The sequence below is a fragment of the Pseudonaja textilis genome, chromosome 13 (genome assembly GCF_049901715.1).
Source record: "Pseudonaja textilis isolate UNSWEBS1 chromosome 13, rPseTex1.2, whole genome shotgun sequence".
Taxonomy (NCBI): domain Eukaryota; kingdom Metazoa; phylum Chordata; class Lepidosauria; order Squamata; family Elapidae; genus Pseudonaja; species Pseudonaja textilis.
In genome coordinates this window covers 18,413,641-18,439,785 of record NC_142002.1, presented here as the reverse complement: position 1 = coordinate 18,439,785, position 26,145 = coordinate 18,413,641, and the positions used below count along the sequence as shown (strand labels likewise).

The following is a 26,145-nucleotide window of genomic DNA, read 5'->3' as shown; positions in this document are numbered from 1 at the left end:
GGAATTGAAGTCCAACTTAAGAGTCGCCCAGGTTGGGGGAACCCTGATTTATATACCATTTGGGATTATAGACAGGACAACAACTCCCAGAAGCCCCCAGCGAAAGGGCTTATGGGAGATGAAGTCCAAGCGCTGCGCCCTTCCAGGCGGCGCTAAGGAGCAGAAGAATCAGAAGAAGAAAAAAAACCGCCCCGCCTCCTTTCCTCTGATTGGCCACTCCGTCAAAAGTCACCCCGCCTCTTTCTAGCATATTTTCAACAGCGGGCCGACTGGGCGGAAAAAGAAAATTGGCGTTCCCGCCTCTTTCGCTGATTGGCTGCCGTCCGCCAATGAGAAGCGACGCCGCTGTTCCTTCTCCTCCCCCCCCTCCTCCATACCAACGGCCTCTCGTTCCCCAGAAACTCTCGCGAGATGAGACGGGGCGGGGGCGGCGCCTGAGGCGGAGGCCGAGGAAGAGGAGGAGGAAGAAGGCTCGCCGTCCGGTTACGCCGCCATGGCCGCGCTTCGGGGCTTCCTCAGGGCGCATCCCCTGGGCCGGAGAGCGGTGAGTGCCGTCTGCAGCCACGGGCCCGGCCTCCCTGACGGGTGGCCCTTCAGCGTAGGCCGGCCGCGCTTCCAAGGGCAAAGGTCACATTGGCTGAGGACCGAGTGGGAGGGGCTCCTGAGAGGGCGTGGCCTTTAAAGCCCCTCCCTTCCTCCTCCTCCTCCTCCTCCTCTGCCGGCCCTGTAGGGTAGGACGGGGAGGGCAAAGTGGGGCTGGCAGGAATGACCCAGGTTTGTCCCACTTAAAGGGGGGGGGGGGCTTTGGGGGCGGGGATAAACTTAGCCACGCCCCTCTCACCTGGAAACCCCTCCCCCCAGGTCTTTAGGCCACCTCATTGCAACATGGGGGTGTCCCCAATGGGGTCCATTTGCAGCCTGGCTGCCTAAATTGGGGTCTCCTCCAGGTCAAGGGGCCCTGGCCCCCTTTCCCATGCCTCTCCCCTCCCCCCTTTATTCTGGGCATGCGCCGTCACAGCACCAGATACTCTTGGGGGAGGGTCCTGAGAACCGGATGTGGGACCCCCTTTCCTTCCTCCCCCCGCCAAAAAAATCCCCTCTGAAGAAATGGAGCCCTTGGGAAAATTTGGGATTTGATGGCTTCGATTTGTTTTGTCTATTTCAGGGCTCCCCAAACTTGGCCAACTTTATAAAGACTTGTGGACTTCTGACTCCCAGAATTCTCCAGCCGGCCGTGTCTTTTTTTTTCTCTTAACCTCCTAAAGTGGAGAGAGATTGCAGAGGAAGGGATCACAAGAGGGTAAGCTATGCTGGCTGGGGGATTCTGGGAGTTGAAGTCCACAAAGTCTTAAAAGTGGCCAAGTTTGGGGACCCCTGGTGAGAAGTGGGAATGAAGAAGGATCTTTTTTTGCATCTTCCCTTCTTTCCAAGTCTTCCACTCCCCCACACCCTTCCTTCCTTCCTTCCTTCCTTCCTTCCTTCCTTCCTTCCTTCCTTCTCCCTTCCTTCCTTCCTTCCTTCTTCCTCCCTCTCTCCCTCCTTCCTTCTTCCTTCCTTCTTCGTTCCTTCTCCCTCCTTCCTTCCTTCCTTCCTTCCTTCCTTCCTTCCTCCTTCCTTCCCTCTCTCCCTCCTTCCTTCTTCCTTCCCTCCCTCCCTCCTTCCTTCCTCCCTCTTCCTTCCTTCGTTCCTTCTTCCTTCCTTCCTTCTTCATTAGTTCCCCTTCCTTCCTTCCTTCCTTCCTTCCTTCCTTCCTTCCTTCCTTCCTTCCTTCCTTCCTTCCTTCCTTCCTTCCTTCCCTGTGGTTAGAATGCAGCATTGCAGGCTAGCTCTGTCCACCAGTCTTAAAGGGGCCAAGGTTGGAGACCCTTGCGATAGAGTGTCTACATTTATTGACGTTTATGTATTTTTTTAAAATTTGGGGGGAGTCCATTTATGTACAGTTGCTAAATTATATCCAGGCATCTCTGAGTGGCGTACGAATTCAAGCGGCTTGCTGTGTACAATTTCTGCAAAGCCCTGGCAGGCTCTTGGGGAATGTTCCTGGCCCATCCCTGGCATGTCAACCTTTATGCTGGTTATTCTGGGCTGGCTTTCGCAGGTGGAATCAATCCAGGAGGGATGAGCCTTGGGGCTGAACAACCGTGGTCTCATTTTCTGGTGTCTGAGCAGCTGAGAGACAGGCTACAACGGCGCTTGCTCTGCCTCCGAAGATGCCAGCTGCAGCTGCCAACAAAACATCAGGACGTCAAAAAAAAAACCAACCACCACCCTGGTGTCCCACCCTTCAGCTCCAAACTTCATAGCTTCCTCGTGGTGTCATTGACAGCAACATCCCATAAGTTGCGATCTCACCTTGTGAAGGATAGAAATGAAGAGGAGGGAGGGGTGGACGTGTGTGGCCTGTGAAGGAAAACAAGGAATCAACTACGCCTGCTTTTGTGTGGGAAGCTGGTTTTAGAGCTGGTTTCGCTTCTTCTGTGCCAGTGTGGTTTATTTGGTAAAGTTGAAGGTCCCAGAGGTTTGTTTTCCTGGTTTTGCCAACTGGATGGCTGGGTCTTCAACGTGGCCTTGTAGCCTTTGTGGTTGTCAGTGTGAGAAAACTGACCATGGATTCTTCTGAGATGATATTCCTGGAAGGGGGGGGAAACAGCTTACTTACATACTGAGTTAGTGTTCTGACCCAGGCTTCTCACGACCATAATTAAGCACGCGCTTAGTCCAAAAAAACTCTTGTTTTATTTCAACGCTGGGAATTATGTGCATTCCCAGCCCGTAATGAGTCCCAAACAGTTCCTCGAGATAAGCACCCACCTTTCTCTCCTTTGAATTGCTACCAGCAACTAAAGTGCCAAATGAACGGTTAAAAAAAAAACAACCAACCGAAGTACAAAGTCCACACAGAGCTTCAAGGATTAATCCGAACAGAATGAACGACTTTGCTTCCTGCAAAGGTTTCTCTCCCTTTGCCTGTCCTTTATATCTTATGGGAGGAGCAATCACCTCCCAGCCTTACTCCTGAGTTGCCCCTTTTGTCTCAGCTGCTCTCGCCTTCTAGAAGCTCTGCACACAAGCACACTGGAAACAGGCTCCCCTGGGTCGTCGTCCTCACTGCTGCGAGGCTCCAGAGGCAGCACCCCACTCCCAGACGATCCTGGCCCCATCTCTGCATCGGAGGCAGGACCCTTGTCCGAGTCCTCTGCAGACTCCCAGACTGGTCCCCTTTCTTCCCCACGGTCCGATTCCGCTGCTGGCAAACCACAGCAGTTAGAGGCCACGTTTGAAACCTGATTTTTTTGCTGGAGAGCAGCACCCTCTGGTAGCTTAAGAGCTATGACAACAGGCTGCCCGTTGGGCTTGTAGAAGCAGAAAGAAAAGCACCTCGGTGGCGTAGGAATTCAGATTAAAACATTCCTCAGATCTTTATCCTCTGCTCGACTAGATCTTATGGAGTGTATCTGCTGGACTTTTAAACCAAGGTTTCTCCAACTTGCGTTTAGCGGGGATTGCATGGCAGGTAAAGAGCAGAAACAACTAAAGGCAGTCCATTTTCTCTCACCGGGTCAGGAATTTGGGGAATTTGGTTTCTGAAAAGGTTTAAAAACCCCAAGTTTAAGCCTCTCCCCGCTCCCTTGTGGAAATGAGCTCTATAAACGTGAATAGAGCAATCTTACTCCCACCGTGTGTTTATACATTTCCAGCAAAGTACCCATCAATGTGTCACGGGTGAATTATGCGGCACTCAAGCTTTCATTAAAAAACAAAACAAAAAAAAACCACCACCACCCCGCCGGTAAATGTTTTCTCCCGCAGTTTCCATCAGGGCCCCGAGTCCCCGCGAGGCAGCAACGCAAGCCACATCAAAAGAGGTTCGTGGGCTGAAGCCGTGAAGGAGGTAGCAGAGCCTGTTGGGTGAAGTGTTGCTCAATGAAGCCGTCGTGGGTGGGGGGAAACCATGACTTTTGCACAAGCAGGCCGGGCGAGAGACACGGGGCTTTCTTTCTTGGAGGGCTGCTGCTCTGTTAATGGTTAACTGGAATCCCGCCACTGGCCTTGTTTTTCCCTCCCTTGTTTTCCCTCCCTCCCTCCTGGCTGGGTTCCTAATCGATCAAAAGTGGATCAACTTTCAAAGTGAGCAAGGTTTGAATAGGACAGAGAAGAGACCAACCTTTTCAAAAGACGTCGATCAGTCGATCAGAATAGAGCTGGAAGGGGCCTTGGAGGTCATCTAATCCAACCCCCCCCGGCTCAAGCAGAAGAGCATATACCATTTCAGAGGCTGTTCAGTCTCTTTTTGAGAGTGTTTATAGGCTCTGTGTGTGATGACCCAAAGGGGCGTGGCACAAAGGCAACACAGTCAGTTAATAAGAGTCCTTTTATTAGCTCCAACTTTGCCCCCAATGTCCTGGTTACCTTCTGGGCTGGAGAAAAACTCTCCCAGGAACAGCCTTTGGCTGCAGAGAATCAAGTCCAAAACGTGGTCAACACAAACTGTAACTTAAAGTCCAATCAAGCCAAACTGAGGGAATTAGTTTGGCAGGGCAGGAGAAGGAATTCCAGACGTGAAGGAACAGCAGTAATTCAATCCGCTGGGGAGGATGCCAGGAATGCAGATAAGCAAAGACAACAGGAAAAAGTCACATTTGCTCCCAGCAGCTGCCTCACTCAGCATGCATCTCTTTTAAACTCTCTTCCCAGCTACACCTAATGAAGGGAATCAGGGCCCTTTCCTCCCCTGTAAGCCATGCAACCCACGTTGCTCCTTTCTCCGTTCTCCCCTGCATGCCTTAGGATGAAGAGGGGGTGGGCCTGGGTCTTCCTCTGAACTCCCTCTCCCTTGTTCTACCTCTCCCCTGCTCTGCCCAGCCGGTCTTTGCCCTTCCCCAGCCTCCTCCCCAGCCAATGGAGCCACCCCCCCTGCTCCCTGCCAGCTGTTCGTCTTCCTCCTTGGATTCAGACGTCAACAGGGGCACAACACTCTGGTTTTTAAGGAAGGACATGGAATAATAGAAAACCCCCTGCATTTAAAAAAAATCTTAAAAACAGAGCAAGGCACTACTGATAACGCACTATGTATCTAGTAATAAAAAAGGCCCTATGAATGCATGGCACAGATAAAAAATAATCCCAAAACAAATGACACAGAAGGTTTCAGGAGGAAAGGTGATCTGCAGGAGCAGCTAGTCAGCTGGTCCACGTTCTGGGCAAGATCTGCCCCTTTCCCCAAAGGTGGAGAAATCAAGGAGAAATGGACGCAGGTGGTCCTCGGCTTACAACACTTCATTTAGTGACTGTTCAAGGTTACAATGGCACTGAAAAACCCGAATGAGGACCGTTTTTCACACGACCATTGCAGCCATCCCCAGGGTCACAAGATCAAAATACAGGCACTTGGCAACTGACTCATATTTACGACGGTTGCAATGTCCCGGGGTCATGGGATCCCCTTTTGCGAGCAAAAGTCAGCGGGGAAGCCAGATTCACTTCATGACCGGGTTACTCACTTTATCAGCTGCAGCGATTCACATAACAACGGAGGCAAGAAAGCTCATCAAATGGGGCAAAGCTCACTTAACGAATGTCTCCCTCAACCACAGAAATTTTGGGGGCTCAAAAGTTGAAGATGCAGCTCCAGAAAAGTGGCCTTTGATCCCATCCTCACGAATTTTACTTTAGGTATTATTGTGGTCTGCCGGCAGCCTGCGGAGCTGGCAGCAGAGTTGGACAGTGGGGAGGACCATGAGCCTCCTGGAGTCTGGGGAGGGCTCAGACGAGGGATCTGCATCTGATGCAGAAATGGGGCCGGGGCCATTTGGGAGTTATGTGCTGACTCCGGAGCCTCCAGAATCTGACATCAGCGAGGCAGAGGAACAGCGGGAGCCTGTTACCAGTATGCGTATGCACAGAGCTGCCAGAAGGCAAGAATAGTTAAGACAAAGGGGGCGACTCAGGAGTAAGGCTTGGAGGTGATTGGCCCCTCCCATAAGAGATGAAGGAGGAGCAAAGGGACAGGAGCCTTTGCAGGAAGCAACTTTGTTTCATTCTGTTTGGTTTAAACTCTGAAGCTCCGTGTTGACTTTGTGCTCCGTTTGGCACTGTACAGCTAATGGGCAATGTAGTCGTTGGCAGCATTTCAAGGGAGATAAAGGTGGGTGCTTATCAGCCTTATCCCGAAGGACCGTGGCTGACTTCTGTTGGACTATTCACAGACTGTTTGGGATTCATTACGGGCTGTGAATGCATATAATTCACAGCCATTGAAATAAAACAGAAAAGGTTTTGGGGATTAGCGTGAGACTGTTAACTCTCTCGGGAAGCCTTGGTCGGAACAGGTATTTATTAATAAACAAAAGACAGCTTCTCTCCAGAAAACACTGGATGGGTTTTTTTTTCAAGCACCTTGCTGGAAACGTAAAGCTTCCCAACTTTCAGCTGTTACAGCATATTTCCCTTTGTGACAGGACCATAAATTTAAGCAAATGTGGGCATTTTGCCACGAAGATACAGATTTATTCCTCCGGCAGCAGCGCCCTGCGGCCTTGTAACTTTTTCTGGGAAATGATGGATGGAGCGTCATCAAAAATGTGCTCCTTTTTGATGTACTTATTGGAAATAAGTACTTTCTTCCTGGTAATTCACCTCGAATGATTTAAAAATCTTTTTACACCCTTTTGATGATTTAATACCCTTACGTGGGAACCTGAAGCATCCTACGGAAACCGGCGCTGTTCTTCCCACGAGGTCACGGATCACTGAGCCCATCATCCAGGGCACCTCCATAACTTGGAGGTCTCCATAAAATCTCTTTTTATGTGGAGCCAGTAATGAAGCAATTGAAAAGGGTAGTTATGAATTTGCAGTGAACTTTAAGGAGGGGCTGAAAAAACATCTAATTGGAGAATTGGTTCTAAGCGGGGAAATAAATACTGAAGATTTAAGCTCAGGTGTGTACAGGTAGTCCTCAACTTAACCACAATTGAGCCCAAAATTTCTGCTGCTAATTGAGACGGCTGTTAACTGAATTTTGCCCCGTTGTTAAGTTAGTAATGTGGTTATTAAGTGAATCTGAATTTCCCCTTTGACATTGCTTATCCGAAGGTCGCAAAAACCGATCTGATTGGGACACAGCAACTGTCATAAATATGAAGGCCTCTATGTACAAAATAATTTATCCTCTTGATGAAAACAGAGCACTAAACAAATGCTGACATTTGTGGCATATCTTATTTGTCCATGCAGAACTTCCAGGTACTTTTGATTTTTAATTTAACTGCTTTTTTCTTCTTTCTTTTGTCTTTTCCAGGTTTCATTGCTTCACCGGTTTCAGAGTACGCTGGTAATCGCTGAACATGCCAACGAGGCCCTGACACCCATTACTTTGAACGCCGTTACTGCGGCAAAACGACTCGGGGGTGAAGTGGCCTGTTTAGTAGCAGGGACCAATTGTGAAAAGGTAAAACCAAAAAAGTATGCTGACCCAGGGAGTTGGTGTCATTTATAACTTGAACCAAAAAGTGCTAATTTGTCTGGTGTGAGAGTCTTTCAAACTTGTGTACAAATATATATATATATATATATATATATAATATATATATATTATAAATAAAATGTTGAAGCTGTCTCAGGACTGAAAGAATTGAGTGTTTCCTAGCTACAAATCAATGTTTTTCAACCTTGGTAACTTCAACTCCCAGAATTCCCCAGCCACCATGGAATTCTGGGAGATGGAGTCCACACGTCTGAAAGTTGAGAAACTGCTCTTAATTATATTTCTGCATCTCCCATGTGTAATTATTTTCTCGCCAGCATCTAGGCCAGGGAGAAATGCTTCCCTTAGACCGGTGTTTATCAACCTTGTATGGACTTCAATTCCCAGAATTCCCTGGCTAGCGTGGCTGGGGAATTCTGGGAATTGAAGTCCACATATCTCAGAGCTGCCAAGGTTGACAAACACCACCCTGTATAAATAATAATCTTAACATTCCAGAAGTGTGGAGACTAGGTTTAGTTTTAATTTATTTTTAGTTTAGTTTTAGTTTGGGTTGGGTTGGTTTATTGTAGTTGCCCCTTGTACAATGAAATTAAATACCATTTTCAGTCTCCATTATGACTATGAAAATAAACACAAACACACATCCTTCGCATGCTATACATTGGATTTAAAAAAACCCTGATGTTGCATTAACTGTAATTCTACAGTAGAGCTCCTGCCCTGGGATAGAAGCTGTTTTTCAGCCCATTTGTCCTTGTTTTTATTATCCTGTACCGCCTGCCCGATGGTAATAGTTCAAAAAAAGGGTGCCCAGGATGAGATGAGGCAGCTAGGAATTCTGGGGATTGGGGAACATTGGCCTCTCACCCTCTGCTTCTCACAGGTGGCACAAGAGCTGAGCAAAGTACAGGGAGTTTCCAAGGTGCTTTTCGCCGAACACGACGCCTATAAAGGACTTCTGGCTGGTGAGTTTCTTTTTTTTTGGATTTTGTATTGAAATCCTTGGCAGACTTTCTTTCGCCAGATCCTCCTTAACAAGAAGAAGAAGAAGAAAAAAAAATAACATTGTGCTGACCGGTTGCATTTTCTCTCCAGAGGAACTAACCCCACTGATTTTGGAAACTCAGAAGCAGTTCAGTTTCACGCACATCTGTGCCGGAGCAACTGCCTTTGGGAAGGTGAGATTTTAAATTAGATTTTTTTAATAGAGCTTAGGTCACCCAGAAGCCCTGAATATACTTCTTAAATGTAGCTGTCATTTCCAGGGCAGAGTTCTGAACCTCTGCGTGGTTTTTTTTGCTGAGTTGTTGTTTCCGTGGTGACCCTCTGTATATATATATATATTTTTTTTTTAATATTTAGAACCTCCTTCCCAGAGTGGCAGCTAAGTTGGATGTTGCTCCCGTCTCAGACATCATTGAAATCAAGTCACCGGATACTTTTGTGAGGACTATTTATGCAGGTGAGGCTTGCGGGCCTTTTTGGGGCTACCTGTGACCTCCCCCAGAAGCTCAAAAAGAAAAGAAAAAAGAAACTCTAGAATCTGGGGGAAAAAGAAATGATTTTTTTCCGACACAGCTAATGGGATCCTTCCCTGTCCTGTAGGATTGTAGGTCAGTGTTTCTGAGAAAGCAGAGAGCGCTTCTTAATTAACCAAATCTGCAGACATTCCTGATAACGTATTTTTATTTATTTATTTTATTTTAGGAAATTTATATCGCGTTCTTGTTAATGCTCTTCTGATCAGATTTTGCCAGCCGTCAGCCATCCGGCTCGATTCCTTTTATTTCACGGGGGTTACACATTAGTTCGGATTTCAGCAGTCTACGTAGGGTTATTTTTCTTGGTTAGCAGGACATTGATACAATTATTTGTAATATTTAATTGACTTCCCCTAATTATTGTGCAGCCCAAATACTTGTCTAGCCTCATTACGTTTTATCTGATCCTCTAATGTAATTTGGGCATGGAAACAAGAGCTTTTATGTCATTTTAAATTTGTGTATGGCAGAGTCCTTTATTTTCCTCTGGTCAGTGCTGTCCTGCCTTGGAGATTGATGGATTTCATAGAGAGGGAGGCTTGAAAATCACTGTCTGATAATTCCCTTTTTAAAAACCATTATGCCGGTGTACCAGTAGATAAGCTCTCCTTCTGCTTCCTCCCCCTCTCCATCCTCCTCTTCCTCCTCCCTCCCTCTCTCTTTCTCTAGTTCTTCCTCCTCCTTACCTTTCTCCTCTTTTTCCTCCTCTCTCCCTCCTTCCCTCCTCTGTCTCCTTCTCTTTCTCCTTTTTTTCTTTCTCCTTCTCTTTTCCTCTTCCTCCTCCTCCTCCTCCTCCTCCTCCTCCCCTCCTCCTCTCTCTTTCTTTCTCTTCTTCCTCCTCTTTACCTTTCTCTCTTTTTCCTCCTCTCTCCCTTCTTCCCTCCTCTCCTCCTTACCTTTCTCCTCTTTTTCCTTCTCTTTCTCCTCCTCCTCTCCTCCTCCTCCTCCTCCTCCTCCTCTCTCTTTCTTTTTCTTCCTTTTTACCTTTCTCCTTCTTTTTCCTCTCTCCTCCCTCCTCCTCTGTCTCCTCCCTCTTTCTTCCTTTTTCTTTCTTTCTCTTTCCTCCTCCTCCTCCTCCCTCCTCTTTCTTTTCTTTCTTTCTTTCTTTCTTTCTTTCTTTCTTTCTTTTCTTTCTTTCTCTAGTTCTTCCTCCTCCTTACCTTTCTCCTCTTTTTCCTCCTCTTTCCCTCCTTCCCTCCTCTGTCTCCTTCTCTTTTTCCTTTTCTTCCTTTTCTTCTTCTTCTTTTCCTCCTCCTCCTCCTCCTCCTCCTCCTCCTTCCATTTTCCAAACTCCCTACTCTCACAAACATTTTTTTCTTTCTGATCGTGGCTCGCAACTGATTGTGTTCAGACAGTAGGTGCTTTTTTCACGCGAAAACCACCCCCGCAGACTCCTGCAAAAATTCACTTCTCCCGAATAGGTCGAGTTGTTCAGCTTCACAAAGGAAGGAAAGGAGTCTTAAAGCTCGCGGAAAAAGTGGAAACACACAACTCCCAAGGCTACTACTGAGCCTTTTCAGTTTCACTGCCTGAAGTAGTTTCATGTGAACAACAGACAAAAGTCCTATTCTGGGCGCAGCTGTGTTTAACTCTTTTTTTTTTTTTCCCCTCTGGGTTTTTGTTTGTGTCAGGCAACGCTCTGTGCACCGTGAAATGTGACGAGAAAATCAAGGTCCTTACCGTCAGAGGGACTTCCTTTGAGGCTGCCCCAGTGAGCGGGGGCAGCGCAGCCGTAGAAAAAAGTGAGTTTTCCCTTCCGATGTCATTGGTTTAAAACATGGATCAAATACCGAAACTTGCTGCCTAAGACGATTCTTGCGTACCCCTCTCTTCTTGTGTTTTCCTGATTCTCAAAAGTTCTCTTATCTGTTTTGATCTGTGCTCCTTTTCTGGGTGGATATTTTGTGGAAATGCAAGGCGTGTAGAATTCTTGGATGCCCTATCTTGCAATACCTAACTTGTTTTGGGCAGCCGCTAAGATTTAAACTCAAACTTTCACCCTGCCCAGATGCGATCCTAACTGTCCTGCTTGGAAATGATAGAAAGCAGTATTGGAGTAAACTTCTTTTGGTGGGGTCCTAGTTGTTCTCTGAGCCTTGGGTGGTTTTCTTGCCGACGTCTCATTACCCAACTAGGTAAGAATATCAGTGCCAGAAGGAAATGTTTTCAGTAGACTCAAATTTGTGCAATAAGTTTCTGTTGTAGTGAAGCCCATTGTCCTATGAAATGAATGCTAATCTGATTACGGCTCTTTTATTTATAACCCTGTTTAAAATGTGTTTTTAGAGAAGAATATTTTGGCTTGGAAATAATAGCTGGGGAATACTGTGGACTTTGCAGAAGTATTCAGCCTCTCTTAAGTATCAGGATTAATTTTTACTTACTTAATTTTTAATTTTTACACAGTATCAGCCCCTGCACCTGTTGGTCTGTCGGAATGGATGGAGCAGAAATTAACCAAAAGTGACCGGCCAGAACTTACTAGTGCAAAAGTGGTTGTGTCAGGTGGTAAGTAGTGATTAATCAGAGTTTATTCAAATTCAAAAGGGAGAATATATACAGGTAGTCCTTGACTTACAGCCATTTGTATAGTGGCCCTTCAAATTTACAACGGCACTGAAAAAAAGTGACTTATGACCCCAAGGTTACATTGTCAAAATTTGAATTCTTGGCACCTGATTCATAGCTATGATGGTTGCAACGTCCCGTGGTCCCCTTTTGAGACTTTCCAACAAGCAAATTAAAGGGTGTCGTGCCCCTGTTGGAGTCTGATTCCGAGGGAGAGGTGGAACAGCTGACAGGGAGTGGGAGTGTGGTTCCAGTGGCTGTGGTGGAAACTGGGGAAGGTCACAGTCCGGCTGGGCATTCAGAGGAAGACCCAGGCCCACCCCCTCTGCATCCTAGGGCATGCAAGGAGGAACCGAGAAGGGAGCAACCTGGCTTACGGGGGAGAAAAGGGCCCTGATTCCCTTCATTAGCTGCAGATAATTCACGCTTTGCTTCCAGCAAGGTGCCTTGCTGGGAGCAAAACGTGAATTATCATGGTTTGTCACATCTTATCTGGGTTCTGGCGTCCTCCCAACTTTGTGTGTTTCATTATCTTTCGAATTCTGCAATTCCTTATCCTGCCCTGTCTCGTTAATTGCCGCAGCAAGGTTTGTGTTGGTTTTTATTTATAATTTAGATGTATTTTGGGTTCAGACTGAATTTCTTCCCTTTAAAAACTGTTCTTGGGAGAGTTTTTTTTCTCCAGCCGATGATAACTGGACATTGGGGGCCAAATTGGAGGAATTAAAGGGACTTTCCCTACTTTTGTGACTTTGTTGCTTTTATGCCACGCCCCTTTGGGTCATCATCCCAAAGGGGGAAACCAGGTCCACTTAACAACCAGGTTACTAACTTAACTGCAGTGGTTCATTTAATGACTGTGGCAAGAAAGGTTGTAAAATGGGATGCAAAACTCACTCAACAACTGTCTCATTTAGCAACAGAAATGGTCATAGGTTGAGGAGCACTTGCGTTTTAAAATACCCTGCCAAAATTCTGGCTGTGGAGCTTCCAGCCAGAGATAGAATAAAGGGAGGAAACCCCTACTACACTGTCTACCTAGGTGTTTTGTGACATATTATTCCCCATAAATACCAACCTCTGACTTAACAGTTGGTGAAGAACTCCAATAAAAGTCCCAATTCCAAACTGATCCGCTCTTCATCGGTCGCAGTGGGCAGATAAGACTGTAACTCTGGATCTCACTCGGTATCTCTACCTTAAAAGAAAGCAGTGAAATGCTTCTCCGCATTCCTGCTAGAAAATCGTAGCAAAAGGCAGGACCTTTTGCCAAGATTTAAATCCTGTTTCTACCCAGTTGGTTTTGTTGCACTCGGATAAGGAAATAAGTCATTAATCCCAAAGCGACACTTAACGTGAAAATAACTACAGCAAACGTCATCCGAATTCTTCGTTTCCTTTACTGGAGTGCACGGAGGAATGAATTGGGCAGAAGAAGAAGTGGGAATATACAGTAGAATGCAAGAGCTGAAAGGAACTTAAAGATCATCTAGTCCTACCCCATCACTCCTGGTCTAATGCAAAGAACCCTCCATTCTTGCTTCCCTGAGAGATAGCTATCCCTGTCTTTTAAAAAAAATATATGAAAAATTCACCAACCCCAAAGAGAATCTGTTTGATGCTGGACTTTGAATAGATTTGATTTCTTATTTTTAAGGGCGAGGCTTGAAGAGTGGCGATAACTTTAAGCTGTTGTATGACCTGGCTGATCAGTTGCACGCTGCAGGTAAAAAAAAAGTTTTAGTTTTGATTCTTTAAACAATTCATGTTCTTGTTATTGGTGGTTTTTCAGTGGGGAGGCTGGTTCAGGGTTGGCCATTGATAAGCGAGGAATCAGTTGGCTTGGATGCTAGTTTCTCTGCAGGGTCCTTGGTGCTCCCTGAGCTTGGTTGTCGACTTGCAGACATTTCACCACCCAGCTTGGTAACATCATCAGTGCTCTGATGGCGATGGTGACCATCATATACTGATGATATGACCACGTCATGAAAGGTCTGTATCAAGAATCAAGCTCAGACTGCACCATAGTTCAACTCTAAAGCTACACATATTCCTTTCCTGGTCTTTTCAGGCCCTTTAGTACGGGTCATCAACCTTTTGGACCTCAGGGACCACCAAACTCATCATTTTAAATCCCGCCGACCAGAGACCCTGGGAAAATCCCCCCAAAAGTCTGCAGGAAAATCCCCCACCCTGTTTTTCCTACCGATCGATCGATCTTTATTTGGGATCGCAGGATACCGTCTCCATCTCTGTTCTCAGGAGAAAGGAGAGACTTTTGGCTTCATGCAAGGAAAGCAGCAGAAGCCGCAGAAGTCTTTTCTTTCTCTCCCCCAAACTCTGCCAGGAATGAGTCTTTGCTGGTGCTGCCTCTTGGAGCAGGAGGCCTTGCAGGGTCCCAAAGACTCATTTTCTGCAGAGTTTGGGGGAGAGAAAGAAAGACTTTTGCTGCTTTCCTTGCGCGCAGCCAAAAGAAGAAGAAGAAAGAAGAAGCGGAAAGGAGCGGCCCAGTGGCCAGGCTAGGCGCGTGGGGCAAGTTCCCAGCCCACTGCCTGGTGACCGCTGCTTTAGAAGATTATCAGTCCTGTCAACCCGGGACAGGGACGGGATCCAGAAATGGATATTTGGCCCAATGAAGGAATTTTAACCTCGGGGAAGGGATTGGGGACCGAGCGCTGAATCTTCTGTCTTCCTATCGAGCGATCTTTCTTGGTTACAGTCGGTGCTTCTCGAGCCGCGGTGGATGCCGGCTTCGTCCCCAATGACATGCAAGTTGGACAGACGGGCAAAATTGTAGCCCCGGTAAGTTTTGGAAGACCCAAGCGGTTGGATCGCGTGTAAGAAGAAAAGAACCGTCTTTGCGTCTCCTTCCTTACAGGTGTTTCCGATTGTCAGTTGCCTGAAGTTGTTTTTTTTTATTTTTGGTAGTAATTTTTATTTTATTTTTACATTTTAAACAATGTGGTTCCAGGTCTTCACCCTTCACTACGAACATGACCTTAGTACATATTTATCTTACACATTCAATTCTATATTGTATCATTACTTCCATTTTCCAATAATTTTTTTTCCATTCTTCTTATTTTCTTGACACTTACTCAATCCATTTTCAATGTTTATCCTCACTTAAAATCCTGTTTCTTCAAATATACTCGTACCTTGTTTTATAGTCTGTGGTCAGTGGAATGGATCTTCCTTTGAATATTGTCGGAGAGGAGCTCTGCTTATTAATTTGTCCAGAATGGACCACCCTGTCTTCCCCGTTCAGTTCCTGCTGGCGGAAGTAGGGCGTCTCTGCTTTTATGACTTGTTTATACCAGTGCTTTTCATCTTTTAAGAGGTGTGGACTTCAATTCCCAGAATTCCCCAGGCAGCATGCATGCATTTGGGGAGCGGCAGTCCACCCATCCTGGCTGGAGGTTTCTGGGAGTTGGAATCCCCAAGTCTTAAAAGATTTGCAGACTGCTAGTATCTGAGGGGTTGCCCCAAAGAAGAGTGGGGGGGTCAACTTATTTTATAAAGCACCAGAAGGCAAGCAATGGATGGAAACTAACCAAGGAGAGAAGCAACCTGGAATTAAAGGAGGAATTTTCTGACAGGATAATTAACCAATGGAGCAGGAATTGCCCCCAGAAGTTGCAGCTACTCCATCACTGGAGGCTTGTAAGAAGAGACTGGACAGACGCTTACCTGAAATGCTCTAAGGTCTCCTCCTTGAGCAGGGGGGGCTGGACTAGAAGACCTCCAAGGTCCCTTCCATCTCTATTCTGATCCTTCTAGCAAGTGTCCAACCTTGGCAACTTGAAGACCCGCGAAACTTAACTCCCAGAATTCATGGCCGGCCAGGGAATTCGGAGCGTTGACGTCCCCGTATCTCTATCTTGCCAAGGCTGAGAAAGGCTCCCCGGGGGGGAATAATTCTTCAGAACAGGACATTCAGATCCAAACAGCCCCGCTTCGTTTGCTGACTTGAGGAGAGTTGTGCAGGAAAAAGCACCCAATTCAACAGGGATGCTGTTGGAAAAGCTTTTATTAGAGAAGTAAAGCGTGAGGGTGGATTCGGCGCCAGGAAAACAAGGCGAGCCCCGGTTTACAATTTGGCGTTGGCATTACGATCACCAGAGAGCCAGGACTGCGCTGTGTTATGGGTCTGTAGTCTGTTTACGGAACTGCCACAGGTGGCTTACCTGGCCAAGAAATCGGCGGAGATTGAAGGAGAATGGCCTTATTCATTTAGCATATCATCCTAAAGGGTGCTCTTTGTGTGTGTGTGTGTCTGTGTGTGTGTGTGTGGTCACAGAGCTGGTTATGTGAGTTGTGTCACTCCTTCTACAGGTACTCCTCGATCACAATTGAGCCCAAGGTTTCTGTTTTTTAAATGAGACATTTTAACATTTTGGTCCCATTTTAGAATAGAACAGAATTCTTTTTATTGGCCAAGTGTGATTGGGCCCACAAGGAATTTGTCTTTGGTGCAAATGCTCTCAGTGGACATAAAAGAAAAGATACATTCGTCAAGAATCAACAGGTACAACACTTAATGACAGTCATTGGGTACAATATGAATAGAAAATAGGATAGGATAGAATAGAATAGAATAGAATAGAATAGAATAGAATAGAATAGAATAGAATTCTTTATTTGCCAAGTGGGATTGGACACACAAGGAATTTGTCTTGGTGCAAATGCTCTCAGTGTACATAAAAAATACATTCATCAAGAATCAACAGGTACAATTAATGACAGTCGTTGGGTACAATATGAATAGAATAGAATATGGAATGGAATGGAATAGAATAGAATAGAATAGAATTCTTAATTGGCCAAATGTGATTGGACACGCAAGAAACTTGCCTGTGATGCATAGGCTCTCAGTGTACATAAGAAAAAAATAAATACATTCGTCAAGAATCATAAGATACCACACTTAGTGATAGTCACAGGGTACAAATAAGCAATCAAATCATACCAGGAAACAGTCAGTATAAATCGTAAGGATACAAGAGACAAAGTTGCAGTCATACAGTCACAAGTGGGAGGAGATGGGTGATAAGGAGTGATGAGAAGATTAGTAGTGATAGTACTGCAGACTTTGTAAATAGTTGGACAGTGTGGAGGGACTTATTTGTTTAGCAGAGTGAGGGCGTTTGGGAAAAAACTGTCCTTGTGTCTAGTTGTTCTGGTGTGCAGGGCTCTATAGCGTCGTTTTGTGGGAAGGAGTTGAAACAGTTTATGTCCGGGATGTGAGGGGTCTGTAAATATTTTCACAGCCCCACTTTTGACTCGTGCAGTGTACAGGTCCTCAACGGAAGGCAGGTGGGTAGTAATTGTTTTTTTCTGCAGTCCTAATTACTCTCCGGAGTCTGTCTCTGTCCTGTTGGGTTGCATTTTACGACCTTTCTCACCGTCCTGGTTAAGTAAATTGCTGCAGTTGATAAAATGTCTATGGAGATCCTCAGTCACATCCAGGCCATGGTTGGTCCTAAAGGCAACGGGCCTTTCTGCTTTTTCTTTGAAGAGGTTTCGCTTCTCCTCCGAGGAGCTTCCTCAGCTCTGAGTTGATAAGTTAATTTAGTTTACTTTCTTGTCATTGCACCTCGTACAACGAAATCAAACACCCTCTTCGGTGCACAATTTATGACTATGGAAACACAAACACACATCCTTCACATTCTATACATTGAATTGAAAATCCCTGATATTGCATTAATATTGCACTATATGGTAGAATCCAACAGAGCTCCTGCCCTGGGATAGAAGCTGTTTTTCAGGCTATTTGTCCTTGTTTTTATTATCCTGTACCGTCTGCCAGATGGTAATAGTTCAAAAAAAGGGTGCCCAGGATGATCACCCAGTCGTTAAGTGAACCTGACTTCCCTCTGGCTTTGCTGGTCAAGAAAGTCACCAAATCACATGACCTTGGGGACACAGCAACGGTCACAAGTACGAACCAGTTGCCCAACGCCTGAATTTTGATCACGTGGCCATGGGGATTCCTGCAAAGGTGGCAACCGTGAAAAACGGTCGTAAGTCCCTTTGTCGCTGAACAGCTCTGGCCAAGGTGATAACAATGGGGCAAGATCAACAACCTAACAACTGTCTCAACTTAGCTACACAACCGCTGGGTTCAATTGGGATCGTAAGTGGAGGATTACTCTTTAATGCTTCAAATCCCTGCACAGACATGCAACCGTCTCTGGGTTCTTCCAACTCTATGATTCCTATGACGTGCAAACAGTAATGCGTGTGTATGTGTGTGTGTGAAACATTCAGACTCCCTTGCCCCATTTAGGTTGCCAGCAGCTAAGTGGAGAGTGAACCAGGGTTAGGGGTCACTTGGGGTGTGTGTGAGAATTGCACAGCCGGCTGGAAGTGTTGACCCAACTAGAGCCAAGGACTGGCTTGCAAAGTCCCGTTTGTCAGATGGATGGTTAGCAACGAAGCCGTGGATGTTTCTGCTCTACTTGCCTTGAGTGCCAAGGAGTTTTGCCGAGAGGCCCCATTTTCTAATGTTGGCTTGAACTCTGCTGGAAGTTGGTTTGCACTCTCGGTGCCCACCTGAATGCTCCCCCAAGGCCTATACGTATATATCTTCCAGGTCATTTGGATATTCAGTGGCTGCCCTTAAAATGCTTTTGGAGTTCAGCCACCGAAGAAAGGATGTGCCTTCTGCCACCTTTCCCGTCTGGATTTTCCTGCTAGGTGACTTTCAATCTCAATCAGAAGGGACCTTGGAGGTCATCTAGTCCAACTCCCTGCTCAAGCAGGAGGCCCTATACTATTTCAGAGGCTGTGTGCAGTCTCTTCTTGAAAGCTTCATCTTCTAAAGGGAAGCTGTTCCACTAGTTAAGTGGTTCTCTTACTTCTCCTTAATTCCAGGTTGCTTCTCTCCTTGATTAATTTCCACCCATGGTTTCTCATCTTGCTTTCTGGTGCTTTGGAGAATAATTTGACCCCTTTCCTCTTTCTGGCAGCCCCTCAAATATTGGAAGACTGCTATCATATTCCCCCAGTCCTTCTTTTCTCTAGACTAGCCAGACCCAATTCCTCCAACTGTTCTTCATGTTTTGGTCTCCGGGCCTTTAATCATCTTAGTTCTTCTTCTTCTGCCTTTAAAGAAACGGCCAGAATTTAGATAAAATGGACAGTTTGCTTAAAAAATTGCTGAACATCATTACAAAGACTTCCTTCTAATGCAACTTTCTATTTTCTTATTTTGCATCCCAAGTTTTTGTACCCCGTACTTAAGAAATTCGAGCCAGTGTTTTTGAGTTGTGCATTAGGAAACTCATATCGTGGAGAGCAACTTTCACACTTTTAATAAGTTGCATTCCTGGAAGATTTTTGCACTAAAATTTCTGCAGAGATGCAGATCATTTCGAGCTTCTTCTATTTCACTGAGCCCTAACTTTTAAAAGTGTACAGTGCATCTCACTGTATCAGGTTATTTTTTTTAACCTCCAGACTACCACTGGTAAACTTGTGGCTGATTAAAATTTGGAGGAAAATTTGCTTTCGATTTAAGAAATGGTTTGCGCCTTTTGAAAGCTTTCAAGGTACAACTTCAAAGCATTGTTTGCCCGTATCCAGGAGAAAAATGTTTAGACCTTTTTCCCCGCCCTGTGAATTTTAAGTTTTAAGACCGACAGCCTTGTTCGGACTGCATTATCCGACTCGGCTTTTAAGTCCGAGAGTTCTCAAATTGATGCTCTGGCTCCTTGGGGATTAGTGCAGAAACATTAAATTGTACTAAAATATTCATACGAGAGTGCATTTAGCTGAAAGCAATTGATGTGCGTCTCCCAGGAGAACAAAGCAAAAGGAAAAAAAAAAAAAACCCGAACTTAAAACTGCAGGGCCCTGCACTCAAGTGAGCACCCCAAGCAAGCTTCTTCGGAGTCATCACGTGTATCAGCTGACCAAAAGCCCTGTAAGTTCTTCAAGTGAACAAGGATTAGGGAGGGACGAAAATGTTTGACCTGGTGGACTCCTTAGGAACGTGAAATTATTCCGCGGTTGGGATTAGAACCGCTTCTCCCGGCACGGCAGGATCTTATGAAAAGTCAGTACCGTATCGAATATCGAAGAGAGTATGTAGAGCTTAGGGTTGAACCCAGAGGTGGGATTCAGCCGGTTCTGACCAGTTCTGGAGAACCAGTAGCGGAAATTTTGAGTAATTTGGAGAACCGGCCGATACCGCCTCTGACTGGCCCCGCCCCCATCTATTCTCCGCCTCCCATTGAGTCCCAGCTGATTGGCTGGGTCTTCTTTGGTTGCCCTGCCCAGGAGAACGGAGCTGGAAAGCAGGTTAGTGGGGTGGGGAGGGAAGGATGATTTTGCAGTATCCTTCCCCTGTCACTCCCACCAAGCCAAGCCACGCCCACAGAACCGGTAGTAAAAAAAATTGAATCCCACCACTGGTTGAACTGTGGGGTCCTTGGGGGTCTCTGAGCTTGGTTGCCTTCTTGCAGACGTTTCATTACCCAACGAGGTAACGTCATCAGTGCTAGAAGGGAGTGGGGTTTGTGGAGTGGAGGAGAATTGTGGCATCTCTGGTGCTTTCAGAGCTTCGTTTGTTTGTTTGCAGGTGTTTCATTACCCAACTAAGTAACCTCATCAGTGCTGGCGAGAGTGGTGGTTTGGGTTTTGCTCCCTGTTAGTTACCTAGCACGGAGATGTGTGAATAAATCATATTTGCACACCACTCAAGAGACAGAAAAAATAAAAATAGAACCCATAAACAAAAGGACCAGCTATCACCACCCAGATAAGCAGGGATTAACACCAGACAAACGATGAAGCAGAAAGCAAGCCCCAAATCAAAGAACTACCAAGGAGGAAACCCACACTTTCCCAAACAGTGGCAGGGCACACTTTGTACATAAGCACCACCACACACTGATGGTGTTACCTGGTCAGGTAATAAAATGTCTGGAAGCAAACCACCAAACTCCGAGAGCACCAAGGACGCCACAGTGTTGAAAAAAAAGAAGAGGAAAATTTTTTACAGCTTTTAATTAAGCGACAGCATGATTTTCTGTCGGGCCACCTGAGCTTTTTTCCGCCTCTCCTGTTATATCTGCCTGGAAAAATCTGTTTGGATTTGGTTTGCATCCAGATCAGAGATGTATTTTGATTCGGGAAACAAATCGCCCCAAACCAGCTGTTCCAGGCACACAACAGCTGGTGCACAGGCCTCTTTGCAAGCCCTGGTTGGAAGCGAAGCTACTCCGCACAAGGGAATCCGTCCAGTTGAAACAAACCAGCAGCGTTTCTTAATACAGGATTGTGCCAAAAGCTTCCAGCGAAGAAAGTTGCTGCTATGTTGTTCCATCGACTTTGCTAAATCTGGAACCCTAATCCTCTGGGTGTGTCATTAGTTCTAGCAGCTACACTAAGTAAGAGATTAGTACGTATTTTAATGACGTTCACATTTGATAGAAAACAAACCTCAAAACTACGGTATGGATCACCTAGGTGGATAAGCAACCTAGATTCTTCCCAAGGCTGTCCCTGAAATTGGAGTCAGCTAACCAACACAAGACAAATAGCCCTTGACTTACAACAGTTCCTTTAGTGACCGTTCAAAGTTACAACAGCACTGAAAAAGTGACTTACGACCATTTTTCATGCTTACAACCGTTGCAGTATCCCCCAAAGATCAAAATTCAGATAATTGGCAACTGGTTCATTGGTGAATCATGACAGACAAAGCTGTGAATGCTCCAACACTGGAAGTTTTTTAAAAGTTTTTAAAAAGATGTTGGAGAACTATTTGTCTGTAGGGTTTCCTGTCTAGGCAGGGGGTTGGACTAGAAGACCTCCAAGGTCCCTTGCAACTCTTATTCTAAAGTCACCGGGGAAGCCAGATTCACTTAATAACCGGGTGACTAACTTACCAACTGCAGTGATCCACTTACCAACTGTGGCAAGAAAGGTCCTTAAATGGAGCAAAATTCCCTTGTTTCACTTAACAGCAGAGATTTGGGCTCGGTTGTGGTCGTAAGACGAGGATTAGCTGTACTTCTGCAGTTGCAGAATCTTTCTTTCGTCAGCTTAAAAAGGTTTTTAAAATATTGTATTCTTTTTCTTTCTTTCCGTGCAGGAGTTATATATCGCTGTAGGAATATCCGGAGCTATTCAGCATCTGGCTGGGATGAAAGACAGTAAGGTACTGTGCAAAACTTTTGTGTGTTGCTACGAGGAGTGGATGGTTACTGCTTTCCAAATTGGGTTTTGTAGTAGTAGTTGTTGTTACTGGCAATGCAAAATCTAAAGGACCCCAAATGAATTCTCTTCCGAAAATAAATTAGTTACAAATAACTCAAGATAACGTTCAAACAGTTCACAGGAGAACGTATTAATAGAGACTGTCTTTTAAGTCCTTGACTGCCAAATCTGGAACCCTGAGTGAGAAACAAACTCAGTTTTAAATGTGAAAATAAAATTAGAAATCTGTCCACTCGATGCATTTTCATATATTTCAGACTGTGGGGCATGAATTCATGCATGACAATGTACAGTCTGAATTATGGATTTACTATTGCGCAGAGAAAAAGCGTCTTTGAATATTCCACAATTTATCCACTCAGATGGAAACCTATTATAAAATGATAAAAGCTTTAAAAACTTAACTGGTTAGTACCCATGTTTAACACTTGGATTCTTATCCAGCCTGACCTGTCAGATGCCAAGGAAAAAATACTCTTTTTAAAAAAGGGGAGTGAAAACAATTCCCAGCGTTGCAATAAAATAGGTTTTGTTTTTAAAACAAGTTTGTGAATAATTACGGTTTGCGAAGCCTGGGTCAGAGCAGCTATTGCCTAATTCAGGGCATATTTTCACATACCAAACCTTGAAGGCGATTGTTGAGTAACGTTCAAGTCTATTTTACTTGTGGATTACTCCCAAAGAAAGACATCTGTTCCATTCCCCGTGGAAATATATTTAAGGATTATGTCTTACATTCACCTGAGGTTAAACATTTCTGATCATAATAAAATCTGCTTCTGCCTTGCCTTGATAATTGATCCTGTACTTAAAATTGAAGAATAAAAAGATTTGAAATTGATATCCTCCTTTTTCTCTCCAGTGACATCAGCTAAAAGCTACCCATAATATTTTATTAAATTGTAAAAGTGGAATGAACATTTTAAGCGTTAGGCACTGAAATGGTAACCATTTCAGTTCAGTGGAGAGGTGCGATTTAGATTAAGCTCCGGGCAGTTAAAAAGGAATAAGGGATCCAGAATTGGCATGATAAAAGTAATAAAGGAATGGCACCCGGTGTTATAAATTCTACCCCACCCAAATGGAGGCACTTGTATCGATAATGATAAATTGATGGATGTCAGTAAAATTGAGCCATTTCAAAGTATATGAAGCAATTCAACTCCCTCTTATTTCAGATTTTGCAAAAGAGTTCAAGTGACAAAAGAGCACTTTAGTTTTTGCTAAACTTTCACCCCATCTTCAGAAATGAACAAAAAAAATCCATTTGGTTTGATTTGATTTGGGCTAGGAAGTTAAGTTCGGCTTATAATTCATTAATTCAAATAACTGTTGGACTGGATCAAATGATTATCTTGCTTCTATGCTGTCGGTGTTACGCTGCTAACTGATTTTTTTTATTTAGATGGTTATTTAAATTCCTAACATGGATTTTTCCAGAGCCAAAAATTTTCACTTCGGTTTGACCTGTGCTCTTACCTCTGTGCTTAGAAAATTTAAAAGATACTGTCTTTATTCAAACAAACAATGTTTATTTAAAAGGGTTTTAAAGGAACTCACAGTAATCACATTAACTGTCTCTTCAGTGGCTTTTTCTCCATTGCTTGGAAATATCAGCCATTATGAGGAATTTTGTAGGGTATACCCTAGAGCGTTCTGCAAGAAAAATGTATTATTTACTTCACTTACAACAGTAGAAAATGGGTTTAGTAGAGGGTGGAACCCCCCCGTTGCCCCTCCCTTCCTGGATGCTAGGCTAAATAGACCATGATTTCATCTAGTGGAGTGAGAGTGGCCGACAATGGTTGTCAATCTTAGCAACTTTTAAGAGGAATAGACTTCAATTTCCGGAATCCCCAGCCAGTATGGAGAACTCTGGGAATTGAAGACCGCCTCTCTTAAAGTTGCCAAGTACATCATCACCAGTAGCTCCCAGTTTGTAATTTTTGCAGCCCCCGAGTAGAGTTACTCATCGCAAACAATTTTGAAGCTTTTAGCTAGCTCCTTAGACTGTTAAGTTGGGATAGGACGATAAATCAGGCAGTAGGAACACCCCAGAAAAATCTCTTCATTATTACAAAGCTTAGCGATCTGGATTTTTTTTTTTTTTGAATGCTTGCTTGCAATATATCCCACTGGGATAAAAGTGAAAAAAAAGTCAAGATGAATCTACTATGCAGAGATTCTTGCTTCGAGAATAATGAAGCTCTCCTGGGTTTCAGAGAAGGCGGCAAACAAGCCAGAATTGTTGACATTTGCCTATGTAGGAATTTGTGAGAAAAGGGGTTTTCATTCACTTAATTTCTGAACTTCTGCTTTCTGAACGATTAAAGGGAACTCATTTTGGAAAAGCTGTCGTGTTTAGGCCAATAGCAGCAAAGCCACGCATAATACTGCAGTGTCTGTAGACTACCCTGTCAATAACTTGGTTTCTCTAAATAGCCCCATTTCATTCTCTTACAGACCATCGTTGCCATCAACAAGGACCCTGAAGCGCCCATATTCCAAGTTGCAGACTATGGTATAGTAGCTGACCTGTTTAAGGTGAGTCTTCCTTCCAGAGGAATCAACCCAGACACACTCCCCTTCTTGATGTGAGGGGTGGAAGTCGAATTAGACTTCAAACCTGACATTTAGCCTTCCTTGTTCTGCATGGAAATTCTCGCCTGTCTAGGGTTATAGCACTGGGTTCTTTTAACCCTTAATATTCCAAGCCATAGAAAGCTTTATCCACCAAACATTATCAACTTTTGACCTCCAATTTTGATAGCAAGCCTACCTAAAAAATGCAACAATTGACTTCTTATGATCCCAACAATCCCTAGACTATATTATTTTTCAAGAATACGATGATGTGTCTCGGGACTTAATGCGTGCCAGTGGCGCTCACGGTAAACAAATGACCCTAAAGATTATCTTCTCCGTTTGTTAAGACTGACCTGCAAGGAAGCAAGAAACTACTTGTATTTTATGCCAAGTTATTGTGGGGGTGGGGGTCTTCGGTGCTTTCTGAGCTTGGTCGTATTTTGCAGGCGTTTCATTCCCCAACTAGGGAACGTCATCAATGCATCGCGCTGTCAAGATGGCAGCCGCAATGATGTGGTGGCCGCTCCGCCCGATTCCATGCAACATGTACGAAAAGTTGGGGGAGTTTTGGATGTACCATTGCGGCCGCCATCTTGCTGTCCCCCCCACCCTCACCCCCATTATGCCCCGTGGAGAGAAGACAGTCCGAACTCTGCCAGCAGTTAATGCTGTTCCTCTGTGATTTCCTGCCATCTTGGCAGTAAATACCGGCCTTTTAATAAGCTGGAGACAAAGCGACATTCGGAAGAAACACGATGTAGACAATTTCCTTAATAAATTTTGTACGACCACATTATTTCCACTTAATGGAAATGTAGCTCTCTTAAATAATTGAGAGGCTATATTCATCAGACGGTGAGTTCAGCTGGGATCTCTCCAAGCGCCCGGCATCCTTACAGCGCCTGGAAGGATAAAAGGTAATGGATATTTTACACAAGCAGTTTGCGCAAGTGTTCAGGTGTAACCGGTAAGGAGCATTGCCACCTGCTCTCATCTTGACGCTCTTTGGACGACAAGAAGGAAATCACCTACTACCTGCCCAGGTGTTTAGCCTTGGCCGTTCCACCATCAGGGGGACATTCCTTGGCACCAAGTTCTACAAATAAGTGGCTTTTCCTCCCCGGTGGATCGCTTTCAAACGTTAAAAAATCTTTGTCTAGAATAGCTTCCTCTGGTCCAAACAATGAACTCAGAAACTGAAATATATCAGTATGTTAGTTGATGGGCAGTCCAGGCTTACACATTTCGTATGTTTTTAAAAAGGTGAATTCAAATATTTAGTTGCTTCCAGTGTGGATATATAAGCATCTCTTTTACATGGATTAAAAGCTGGATAGAGGTCTATTGCCTATTGCTATTTGGCTGATAGGTATGCTTGTTGTTTTGTGTCGCTTCCAGGTTGTTCCCGAAATGACGGCAGCATTAAAAAAATGAAAGCTATTCCATGTAAGGGAAGGGATGAGCATCTCTTCATACAGAGAGAGAGATTATTTTTAAGCAGTTTAAATTATGTTTTATCAAACTAGAAATGTAAAAATTGCCAAAAAACCCAAAATGCCAATGACGATCTTACAATGCACCCATTTCTGCCCTTTTCATTTGGCTCTGTAAATTCCTGAACTGTTTTTCTAATTCTCTAATAAACATACACCTGCTGTATTTTGTATTATATCAGGCTGTGGGAATTCCTTATATTTTTCTACAGTGTGATTGTTAAAAAGAGTTGATACT

The 26,145-nt window shown here is 44.7% G+C and overlaps 1 protein-coding gene across 1 annotated transcript; it reads left to right on the top strand.

The window, feature by feature from the left end:
* The first annotated feature begins 436 nt into the window (after nucleotides 1-436).
* ETFA (electron transfer flavoprotein subunit alpha) lies at nucleotides 437-26,085 on the top strand. The gene is made up of 12 exons (XM_026709668.2): nucleotides 437-544; nucleotides 7,301-7,450; nucleotides 8,373-8,454; nucleotides 8,585-8,667; nucleotides 8,852-8,951; nucleotides 10,662-10,772; nucleotides 11,437-11,538; nucleotides 13,256-13,324; nucleotides 14,318-14,400; nucleotides 21,704-21,769; nucleotides 24,292-24,372; nucleotides 25,813-26,085. Exons 1-12 carry the CDS (start codon nucleotides 494-496, stop codon nucleotides 25,846-25,848), a joined length of 1,014 nt encoding a protein of 337 aa, XP_026565453.1. The 5' UTR covers nucleotides 437-493; the 3' UTR covers nucleotides 25,849-26,085.
* The last annotated feature ends 60 nt before the right edge of the window (nucleotides 26,086-26,145 follow it).